This window comes from Salvelinus sp. IW2-2015, linkage group LG6.1, assembly GCF_002910315.2.
Source record: "Salvelinus sp. IW2-2015 linkage group LG6.1, ASM291031v2, whole genome shotgun sequence".
Taxonomy (NCBI): domain Eukaryota; kingdom Metazoa; phylum Chordata; class Actinopteri; order Salmoniformes; family Salmonidae; genus Salvelinus; species Salvelinus sp. IW2-2015.
Genome location: NC_036845.1, coordinates 19,386,444 through 19,398,985, shown reverse-complemented (window position 1 = coordinate 19,398,985; position 12,542 = coordinate 19,386,444). Strand labels below are relative to the sequence as shown.

Here is a 12,542-nt window from a genome sequence, read left to right as displayed (position 1 = left end):
CCTGGCTATCCGTAAATAAATTTTAAAAAACAAGAAAATGGTGGTCTGATTTGCTTATTAATATAAGACATTTTAAATTATTATTACTTTTACTTTTGATACTTAAGTACATTTAAAACCAAATACTTTTAGACTTTTACTCAAGTAGTATTTCACTGGGTGAGTTTTACTTGAGTCATTTTATTTCAAGGTATCTTTACTTTTACTCAAGTATGAAAATTGGGTACTTTTTCCACCACTGAACGTTCCCAGATTCATGAATTTGATTTGTCTGTTTTTTAATTACTGGCAGCCAGTCCGTGTGCTCTGGGTCTCCCTAAACTGAAATGACAGAGGTGTTCTCCCGCGCGACCGAGCGTTGCAGTTACAGAGCCCTTATGGTGTCTGGGTAATTGAAGGGCGGGATTCACAGCTGGATCCAGTGTGAGAAGCAAAGGCCTTTAGCCTCGCTGCTGCCCGTTTAATAACACTTCTCTCCCGCTCACTGGAAAATGGTTTAAGCAGACTGCTCTAGTGTTGCCGATTGCTCTGCTGTTGCTACTGGTGGGGTAGAGTGGTTAGAGTGGCTGGGGCTCAATCACCATAAGTTAAGAGAAAGCTTACAGAGAGGATTTGATCATTATTATCATCATAAACATAATGAATCTGCCATTATCATTAGCAGTTGAGCTAATGTACTGATAAGATTGGTCCTATACACAAAACCTAATAGAACCCAGGAAAAAAAACAAAAAGACCAACCCACTGAAATGAGAAATTTTTCTCCAGACAGCAAAGAATTCAAACCTTTATTAAGACATCTGGATGGACAGACACAGGGGRAAAAAACTATAGTTATGATAAAAACATTTTATTTTATTTCAATTACAGACAAGGAAATGTCGGAGGGCCTAGCTGCATAAAGACGGACCTGTCTAAACCCTCTCTTTACATGAGCATTTATTACAGCCTTTTCTCTACTCACATCTCAGTCCCTGATCTCAATRCGGGAGCATCCTCTACCTGTCCTACATCTCAAATGTCACCCTATATCTCACATAGTGCACAATATTTGCTCAGATAGGGCTTGGGTTAAAAGTCCTGCACTATAAAGGGCACTATGTAGGGTGTCATTTCAGACGCAGTCCTGCTTTAAATCATCTAATAACAGAGGGAGGGAAGGTGGTGTTCCGAGTCTGGAGGGGGGAGGGGAGGGTGCACAGCATTGAGCCAACAGAGCTGCCTTGTTGAGCCATGTAGAACAGGGGAAGGGGGGGTGTAAGAGTTGGGGGTGGGGCCTAGGACATGGTGATGGACTCCAGCATCTCCTCCACGGCCTTCACGGAGCATTTGTTCTCCTTTGTCCCGCGACCGGCCAGCTGCATGACAGAGAGAAGAGAAAAAACATCAGCTCATCACATCTTTAAAGAGACCAAAGCACGGCGCTGGCTGAGGGAGAGCCAGCCAAGCCAAAACACTAGCGCACACTTAGTGTCACAATAACCTCATAGCCCCATATCACGCTCCATCACATCAGGTCGAAACAGACTAAACTAAACAGAGTATACCAAACATTGGGAACACATTCCTAATATTGAGTTGCCCTCAGAACAGCCTCAATTCGTCCGGGCATGGACTAACAAGGTGTTGAAAGCGTTCCACAGGGATGCTGGCCCATGTTGACCCCAATGCTTACCACAGTTGTGTCAAGTTGGCTGGATGTCCTTTGGGTAGTGGACCATTCTTGATACACACGGGAAACCCAGCAGCGTAGCAGTTCTTGACACAGACCGGTGAGCCTGGCACCTACTACCATACCCCGTTCATAGGCACTTAAATATTGTCTTGCACATTTATCCTCTGAATGACACACATACACAATCCATGTCTCAATTATCTCAAGGCTTAAAAAACATTCTTTAACCCGTCTCCTCCCTATCATCTACACGGATTGTCGATTTAACAGGTGACATCAATAAGGGATCATAGCCTTCACCTGGATTCACCTGGTCAGTCTGTCATCGAAAGAGCAGGTGTTCTTAATGTTTTGTATACTCAGTGTATATAACTCCACAGCATAATGGGGCAACGTTGGAATGTCACACCAGCAGCCTGACAAACCTAGAATGATAACTTGACAGAAACACATGAAGCACCGTGATGAATACAGATTGGCCATGTGCAATTCCAGAGTGACTAACGGGGCCAAGAGAAGAGAAGCACCACCTGGAGTCAGGGATGTTCCTGGCCTGTTGCAAAAAAGCTGTGTGTCTGTGTGTGAGGGGGAGAGGTGAGAGAGAGGGAGGAGCAGGACGTCCTGATGACTCATTGTCTCACGGCCCCTCGCCTGGACAGCCCCAGACAAACCCATAAAGCACTGCTACTAATCTCTGCCTCCCTCTCTCCCTCTGTGTGTGTGTACACGGGCCAGACTGGACTTCCTCTGTGACTCACACACACAGCCCCTCAATCTCCCAATTAAACCACAATCAGCCCTGCTATTATCAGAACTCAGGAGGGGGTCCTCTCCTCTCAACCCTGTCCCCAAACTACAGAGACTAACAGATAACCTAATTTAGCCACGCTAGGAGCTAGGACATGTGCCCCCTGCAACAACACCCACAGGCACTTGGCATTAGTGARTTGTGCGGTAGACTACGCCTCCGTTCTCATTATAATAACTGCTACTTGGGCTCAGGGACAGCAGCATCGAGGCAAGCTTCCTAAGACTTGAGAGCAGGTTTGGTGTGTGTGTGTGTGTGTGTGTGTCTTGTGTGTCTTGTGTGTGAGTGTAAGGCCACATCACATTATTTTTACTGCTCTAATTATGTTGGTAACCAGTTGATAACAGCAATAAGGCACTTCGGGAAGGGGGGGGGGGGTTGTGATATATGGCCAATATACCACAACTAAATGCAGTTAWTAAACCCTACAGGAAACCCCTACAGTATAGGCTATTAAAGAATGTGTGCTGTTTTGTACTTGCTGCCCATACGAGACCTGATTCAACAAAGACGTTCTCCGGATGCACTGTGTGCGTCCAGAGTGTGCTCTGTGTCGAGATAGCACATTTTGAAGCAGGCTGAATTAATTGAGGAAAATGATAACGCTCGGAATTTACGAGTGGCCTGTTCCGCAATTCACAATCATGTCATTCATTGGCGATCAAAGAGAGTTACTCCATCATTACAAAATATCGGTTACATTTTCTTAAAAATCTTTACATAATGGCGCAGCCAACCCAAACAGGTGGCGCAGCACCCCTCTTGTTTGGGGAGAACCCTGGCATACTGACCATATCYTGGTTAATATCCTGGGACTCTATTTGTTACATTCCCCTGCAAGAAAAACAAAAATGTCACTCAAACAGAAGGGGGAACTAACAAAGAGTCACTGACAACTAAAACGAAACAGGTGGAGTTTTAGGAGGGTCTCTAAGACACACTTTGGGGTGTCCACTGAAAGTTGCAAAGCAACAACAACTGGGACCTAAAAGACACCCACGAGTTCCCACTAAATTTGCCCAAACAAAAGAATAACCCACACCAAACTTAAAGACAGGACGCAAACCAAAAAGGTGGCGCAAAACTAAAATCAGGGAATTCAGATAGAGGATTGTTTGCGTCGAAATCAAAATAGGGAGCGCCAACTAAAGGTGTTAAACCGTCCACATCTATCAAGACAACTGGAGCACTGGGCCAGCCACTCTTAAATAGCATCTGGGCCAGCACAGGTGAAACACCTTCCAACTAACGAGATGGCAACCAGCACAGGTGTGACACATAATGACTAACGAGGTGACGGCAATCTATGCACCCTGCGTGTGAACGAGCTATACGTGCTAAAGACCAACCTCATAACATAAATGGAAAAAACAAAACATATAACACCTGACTACAAATATATCCTATAGTTGCTCACCACCAACTGATGGTGGTGAGCACTGCGCCACCACTGCACTGCGCCACCCGGGTCTAGGGCACTGCATCGCAGTGCTAGCTGCGCCACCAGAGTCTCTGGGTTCGCGCCCAGGCTGGGCTGGGTTCGCGCCCAGGCTCTGTCGCAGCCGGCCGCAACCGGGAGATCCGTGGGGCGACGCACAATTGGCATAGCGTCGTCCGGGTTAGGGAGGGTTTGGCCGGTAGGGAGGGTTTGGCCGGTAGGGATATCCTTGTCTCAGTATGTAAAAAAAAATTATATATATATAAAAAATATATATATATATATATATATATATAAATAAAGAAATATAAATATTAGGAATAATTAAAAATTTAAAAATTATTTAAAAAAATAAATAAAATGTATGCACTCTACTGTAAGTCGCTCTGGATAAGAGCGTCTGCTCTTGGCCGGTAGGGATATCCTTGTCTCAGTATGTAAAAATGTAATAAAATGTATGCACTCTACTGTAAGTCGCTCTGGATAAGAGCGTCTGCTAAATGACTAAAATGTAAAATGTAATGTAAATGAAAACTTCCATTGCACAACATAACCAACTTAAACGCATCACTACTAAAATGAATCGCCTTCTCCAATTTAAACATGGCGTCTACTGGCTGTCAACAATTAAAACAGCCACCTCAATTTTTTCCCCCTATAGTTGCCTAACACAGAAGTTTTCGAAAAACTCACATATGCTTCTATAACTCATCCCCTTCGGACGAGCGCAACCAAAACAAAACTGGTCTCCAAAACGGCAAAATGTGCAGTCAAAATCAATTGTGAGCCAGGGCTACACACAGGCTAAACACAAAACGTATTGACTGCCCATCCTTGAAAGCCAAATCAGCAACCAAGTTGTCCTTACCACGGACATTTCAAAGGGAAAGTCCTGTAATATTCATACCAACTTTCCTCTCTTGATGTTCCTTAGTGGAATAGAAAAGAGTGGCGGCACACATGATCAAATCAAAATGGATTTGTCACATGCGCCGCATACAACAGTGAAATGCTTACTTTTACAAGCCCTTAACCATCAATTTCTTGAACTGCATTGTTGGTTAAGAGAAACTGGTTACCACTCTTTGCTTGGGGCAAAAGACCAACAAAATCCACCAGAACCCTGCTGAAAGGTTAGTCAAAAGCAAGAATAGGTTGCAACGGTGCAACCGGTACAGCTTGGTTCGGTTTACCCGTCCACTGGAAAACGCAACAGGATTTACAGTAAGACAAAACATCCCATTTCAGACCAGGCCAGAAGTTGTTATCCAAAATACGGTCACACGTCTTGTTGACCCCAAAATGGCCTGCCATACTACCATCATGGGCAGAGGGCTGCCTTAATCGAGGTTCACGTCGACTCAAGAGGAAATCTTGTTGTTTGGCAAGGATAGGTGATATGGAAACGGCATAATCTGCTCTTTCTGATACTATATAGACATCAAAACATCTTACCTGACAGTGACTCTGTAGGAGAATTTGCAAAAGTCACTTTTTGGCACTCACTTTAATTTCCCTGCTTCTGTGTCAATTCCAAGCTGCGCTGTTCATCAGTCTTCCTATATACAATTAACAATTGATACTATTCTCACACATCAGACTATTATCAATGTAATATTGTCTTTTGGGTAACTATTGTGTGTGAAATTAGTTAGGCTATATACTGAACAAAAATAGACGCAACATGCAACAAATACAATGATTTTACTGAGTTACAGTTCATATAAGGAAATCAGACAATTTAAATAAATTCATTAGGCCCTAATCTATGGATTTCACATGACTGGGCAGGGGCGCAGCCATGGGTGGGCATGGGTGGGCCTGGGAGGGCATAGGCCAACCCACTTGGGAGCAAGGCCCCCCCGGGGACCCAGGTTAAGCCAATCAGAATTAGTTTTTCCGAACAAAAGGGCTTTATTACAGACAGAAATACTCCTCGGTTTCATCAGCTGTCCGAGTGGCTGGTCTCAGACGATTCTGCAGGTGAAGAAGCCAGATGTGGAGGTCCTGGGCTGGCAAGGTTACACGTGTTCTGCGGTTTTGAGGCCGGTTGGACGTACTGCCTAATTCTCTTAAACGATGTTGGAGGCGGCTTATAGTAGAGAAATTAACATTAATTTATCTGGCAACAGCTTTGGTGGACATTCCTACAGTCAGCATGACAATTGCACTCCCTCAACTTCCGACATCTGTGGCATTGTGTGACAAACCTGCACATTTTAGAGTGGCCTTTCATTCTCCCCAGCACAAGGTACACCTGTGTAATGATCGTGCTGTTTAATCAGCTACTTGATATGCAAAACCTGTCAGGTGGATGGATTATCTTGGCAAATGAGAAATGCTCATTAACATGGATGTAAAACAAACTTGTGCACAACATTGAGAAATAAGCTTTCTGGGATCTTTTATTTCAGCTTATGAAACCAACATTTTACATTGCATTTACATTTTTGTTCAGTATAGTTTAGGTGTAGTGTCGATGGGCCATCAGCTGTGCACTCTGACTGCCAGTGAATAACTGACGGTGACTGACGGGCAGGGTGGAAAAAAATTACATGTCCTCTTGAAACACAAATTCTGTTTGTGATATTAAGATTTTAACAACGACAGAGTAATTAAAACTTCTCGCCTCTGGGTCATTTACATGTCAAAGCCGGACCCTTTCTTTCAGTTTTCAGTAATAAAATGTTTAACGGCCTTGCCCCAGTCGCTTTGACCCCATTGTGACGTTTGCTCCCACAACACCACTCACCAGCCGCCTTTCCTCGCACTGAGGTATGACAATCACCAGGTACAGCAGGTCATAAAAGCGGGACGGCTGACACGAGTAGCCCTTTAAAGCCCCCATCAATCAGTCAGCACAAGCAGCCAGGCCAGCCCTGCGGAGGCCCACAACGTTCCACAGCGGCTCCCTTTCAAATAGCCCAGTGCCCATTTAAAAAGGAGGAGAAAAAAACCCTCAGAGTTGGAGTTAAGAGTCAAGWCAACCTTGCGCCTTGTCATTTTTCCTCTCACACGCAGGGTGGGGTCCCGTTGCTCTGCTGCCCCTGCCATTACCAGCCAACTTAAAACAAACACAGCCCAACAGGTTGCTGCCGGGCCCGCCGGGAGCCTCTTCCTGTTCCCTGGCTGATCAGGGTGTGGCTCTGGCTCTGTCTGAGAGTGGAGACCAAACACACATATGGTGTTTACCCTTGTGCATTTACTCAAAAACGAAATAGAAATACTTAAAAATGTTAATACATTTTCCACACCCACGATGTTGAGCTTAACATTGTAAAGTGTGCCTGATTGATTGACAACACTTAGTGTTAGAAAACCAACACAGTTAAGTGTTCTTGATTAATCAACACCCAAAGTGTTAGATACTAGTGATGCACCTATGACATTTTTGGCCGATAGCGATATCCCATATTTTCCTTGCCAAAAGAAAAACGATACCAACCCCCGATATTTAAAATTATAGTGGCCTTTTAAGCATTCTAGTACAGTTAAATAGTTAACATACACACATGGACGCAGCGGTCTAMAGCACTGCATCTCAGTGCAAGAGGCGTCACTACAGTCACTATCTGGCCGTGATTGAGAGTCCCATAGGGCGGCGCACAATTGGCCCAGCGTCGTCCGGGGTAGGCTGTCATTGTAAATAAGAATTTGTTCTTAACTGTTTTGCCTAGTTAAATAAAGATTAAACACACACTGACCAAAAAGTTATTTTGTTGGCATTTACGCATGTCCCCATTACCAGTAAAACATAATCAAAACCTATTTCTTTCACTTACTTGCTGTGCCGTTTCGTTGTTCATTTGTTCAGTCCTTTCATTCTCAACCAGGATTTCTATGGAACGTTGTTTGGGTCTTTGCTAGATCATGGATGCAGACAATGATCTTCCCCAAAAACATAGCAAAACCACATAATCTGTTTCAATAGCTATAGTTAGCTAGCTAACTAACTATATAGCTAAGTGCCATCTAAAATAACCCTCATTTATAAGACAGTTCTTATTTGATTAATGGTGGTCGGACCATTCCACCTCTGTGGTGGAATCCCTCCCCGCACTCCAGGAGGGAAAGACGGCGCTGAGTGTGTAAAGACTTGGGCTTGAGTGGCTCAGCGTGGTTCCACTCTCCCGACAGAGTCCGCACATGCAGAGCAAGGAACTGCATATTGCATGTTTAACTGTCAATGCCTAAATAAGCAATGCATATCACCCCTTATGGCAGCAAAGAGTTATATTAAATACACATTTATGCCCAAGGTGCCATGGCAACAGCGTAAACCGGTTTAGTCATGCCATCTGAGCAGTGTTTCACTTTTTCCGCTCTTTCCCCACGTATCCCCCTCGCTCTTTCCCGATCCTTTTCTCAGAAAGGTAGACGTGTCATACCTCCCCGTCCCACCACTAGACATATTTGTTCCACTCAAATCTTACATGATTCAACTGTGGTGGGGATCGATAGCCCAGCAGCACACGTAAAGGCACAGTAAAAAAAATTATAATCAGAGCGGGCCTTGTGGTCTTAAGTCAACACATTAGCTGAAATCCACCCAAACAGTAAGACACTGAATTGAGGTGGACCGTCTGGACCCCCCCGCTGGTCAAAACCATTCCCAGGACAGCCGTGGCCTCAGAGGGTAAGTAGGATGGTTCGCATAGACCAGGGGGAGGATACAGTAAGAACTCAAGAGTATGCAAGGGATTAAGTTATTGCATAGCATGGGTAGGTAAACCTGGTCCTGGAGTGCCACTGCAGGATTTCGTCCCAAACAGTCATGCACCACTAGGGCTGTGGTGGTCATGACATTTTGGCAGCTGGTTATTGTCAAGACTGCCGGTCTCAAGGTAAACTACCGTTAATTAACAAACATGTTAGGCATCTCCAGGCCTCCGCGCATACAAGCCGCTGATGCGCACCTTCTGCGCAGCTACATTCTACAAAAAGTCAAATAAATCCATTTAATATACCCCAACACATTAAATCCATTATTTATATTTGGCAGGTCTAAAGAAACATGATATGAAGAGAATGTATTTCAGAAGAACCGAATATGAGTCGGCCTACTGTATGTTATCTGGCTGTACGATGTTATGATTTTATTGTAAGTATAATATAATTGAACTAAAATAGAAAGGACAGTGCGCGTATGAAGTGGCTATGTTGGGCGTAAAAGTGATAATTGAAACAGGTCCTATACTCTATATTTAGAATTAGTTGTGAATGATTCAAACCTTAGAATGTCTTAGAAATTAATACATATATGGGCTGCATGATGGAACTACAGGCTATTGACAAAAAAAAWTTAATTGCTAAAAAACCTTGCCATTCCTTGCCTCAGGCTGCACACCTTGTTCTCTCATCAAGTGATCATATATCACCCATCAGTCTATTCTCAATTAAATATTCACTAATATGTAAAATTGGTTTTTGACTTAGAATGGCCCATTATCAAATGGGTAGTGGAAGGGGGGAAAAAAGACAAGTCAACCGTATGCACTTGGATAGCGAATAGAGGCCGCTTTCCCGCAGTTAAATCATGCCGGGTAGGCTACTATAGTTTAATAGTGGAGCAGCTGAGCAATGCGCCTAAATATAGTAGCAGCTGGGATCCTCCTCTTTTTAGTGGCAACCATCAAAACTCTGCTTTCACACGGGATTGCATATAGAAATGTCTGGACTTATAACATGCATCAACCATTGTTTGAGAAACATACAGCCTCTCGCTGCGTGCCAGGTAATACTCCGCCAAAACCCTGTATGCCATGGGCTCTCCAACTTGTGTTCCTGCAGTTACTCAGTGTTCATTTGGGAAACCAAGAGAAATCTGTTCGGGAACATCGATAGTAAAAAGAAATCACAACGAAACATATTTAATTAAACTGTTGACAGCTCCCCATCTGTGCTCGCTTGAAAAAGGAATGAAGGAGAGAGGAGGAAATGGAAGTGCTCAGTGGTGAGATATTCTGTAGCTAAAAAGTAAATGTACCAGCCAATTGATTATGAAAATATACAAAAAATTCCTATTACTAGGCTATTCAAAATCAAATTCACTATAATTGTAGGCTAACTCTGTAAGCTGCCCTGCACAATCGATGAACCAACAGCATCGCCTAAGCCTATACATTCTCTCCCAGACTCATGGATAGAACGTTTGGAGCATCGCAAATGGTAACCAGTCCATCCAGTATGCATAATAATACAGTCCACACTCAAAGTGGATTTGTTAAATTTGGGAAGATCGTCTAGAGAAATGTACAAAAGACATAAAATCCTATGCTTTTAATTTGTTTTATTATGACTTGCATAATATGCGGAAGGCTATGTCTTGTATAATGGCACAATCATTATTTTAATTCAGGTTTCTTTTTCGGGCATGGGCTCATACATAGGCAAATGTTTATGCATAAGCTGTATAGGTGTCCTACATGCGACCTCTCAATGCTTTGAATGAATCATCACCTTAGAAAGCGCTGTCCATTTCGTTCCACAACGACCATGTTTTTCACTCAGTTTCAACCTGTTGTTGAACTTCTTCCTTCAAATTGATCWTCACAGAGAGGTGACATTTTTTTTTCCTAACAGTGAGTTTTAAAAGCATGTTTTGATGAATATGGTCTCCGCAACAGCCCTAGGCACCATTCTTAATTCTGCCAATAACATCACCAACAGTGATTGGCTAGATTAATGACACCTGGTCTAAAGCAGAAATGTTCAATCAAATACATGACGTGCATGTTGCAGTACAGAACCAAGGCTGACTACCCTTGTTGTATAGGAACAGTTAAGTGGAAAAGGCAAGTGGGAAAGGTCCCATGTGGCTCAGTCGGTATAGCATGGCGCTTGCAACACCAGGGTTGTGGGTTCGATTACCACGGGGGACCCGTACGGGGAAAAAAGTAGGAAAATGTATGCATCGCTCTGAATAAGAGCTAAATGACTCAAATGTAAATAGTGTAGCTTTCATTATTAAAGTAGACACCTGGCGTAACTCACCTGATAGGCTCGGTTGATTTGATTGGTGGCCCAAGTAGCATACTTCACATTGGCCTTTTTCACCGTGGCGTTCACTTTGGGGCTGGCAGCAATGTGGCTTGCCGACTACACAGGGGAAGAAGAAGGGAGTGGAAAGCAAGGGAGAGAGGAAAGAGGAGAGGAAAGAAAGGTGTCGTCATATCAAAATTGCAATAAAAGCATAATTGAGATGAATGTGCAACCAATTCCACCGTGGGCAGGACGAGAAAAAAATTGGCCCGACGACGCAAAAAAAACATTAACAGGAGAGGAAAAAGTGAGTGCTTTATTCAATTCCCCAGCCCTCAAGGGCAGTGTCACCTAATGGGCCCTAATTTCTCCAACACCATAGATAGCCGGTGATGACAGGGCCGGCATGTCTTCAGTATGTCTTCAGAACCCGCGGTGCTGTGGCGAGCGAAGCGCGATGTGAATCATGCTCTCTGCCCGCCCCAGCTCCCCTCAGAACCACAAAACCCATGTCTTTCCCATGCTACTGCCATCGCCTCCGAAGTGCAAACCCCACTAGGCTTGAACGGGCAGCACTTCAAAGGCGTCCCCATGGACATGCTGAAACTTTAACTACACCCCAATCAACTTTGCCCCCCCCCCCCCCCCCTATTTTTATTTTTTAACGCTTTTGCTTCTGGATTTCTTCTTCATAACCTCCGGCTTAACCTCAGCTTCGACAGACTACCCCAGAATGATGTCGTCCTCTGTGAGAAGATCCCCGCTAGTGCGGTGACACAGCATTGGCTAACACTAACCTCACAGTGGTCACGGCTACCAACGACTCAGCTGTGCCAGGTGCTCTGAACGACTACGCTGATCCAATCAAATAGCTCTTCGGTGAGGAGCTGCCCTTCGGTGGTGTTCACGAAGCGTCACTGTCACCCAGAATCAGATGAAATGGTCAGAAAGTCATTGCCTTGGCACAATCCCATGTCAGGAACTAACTTGCACTTGTCAAGGATTTCAACTCTGGACCTTGTGGACACTTTTTTATGATCAAATTTAAACCTGAAACCAGCGTTAGGCCAAAATATAAGTGGCAGTGGATGATTTGACGGAGGAACATAAAGTCCTCTACGTAACTATGTATGCCTTTCCTATGCACTTCAGTAGTTGGTGTTCAGACTTACCTTATGCAGGTGCGTAACGGGCTTTGCAGGCGTGGTTCCCTTGCGCGCGCTGAATACATTTAATTCAAACCACTGAAAACCCTCCCACTTGCTGGCCAACAGATTTCCTCGTGGAGTTTTCAGTACATTTATCTAAAGCCATCCCTTTTAATTTGGTGTTACCTTTAATCTGAATTGTCGACAGACTCACTAAAATATATGGAGAGAACGGTTCAGAATATTAGGGATCAATGAAAGAAAGCCTTGTAGGCCTAAATACATGCATGTTTGTCGCATTTTCAACACCAATTGCTAGATTTAAAAAAATATTCTGATCTTGTATATTATTTATGGTTAGGAAAGTATTTATGAATAATTTWWAAAAAACAACAYGCACAAACTATATTGGTGAATCGAAAATACAGTCGTTCGATTCATCCTGAAAGCTGACATCTTCAAATTGTTCAATCCATAAAATATCAGAAGGTG

The 12,542-nt window shown here is 43.8% G+C and overlaps 1 protein-coding gene across 1 annotated transcript in view; it reads right to left on the bottom strand.

Moving 5' to 3' along the window:
- Positions 1-1,180: 1,180 nt before the first annotated feature.
- LOC111965272 (ER membrane protein complex subunit 2) overlaps positions 1,181-12,542 on the bottom strand; it is a 58,497-nt gene continuing 47,135 nt past the window's right edge. Inside the window, exons 10-11 of the mRNA XM_023989353.2 lie at positions 10,915-11,019; positions 1,181-1,358 (exon numbers count right to left, since the gene is read on the bottom strand). Coding sequence (XP_023845121.1) covers positions 1,278-1,358; positions 10,915-11,019 — 186 coding nt within the window. The 3' untranslated portion in view covers positions 1,181-1,277. The remainder of the gene's footprint in view (positions 1,359-10,914; positions 11,020-12,542) is intronic.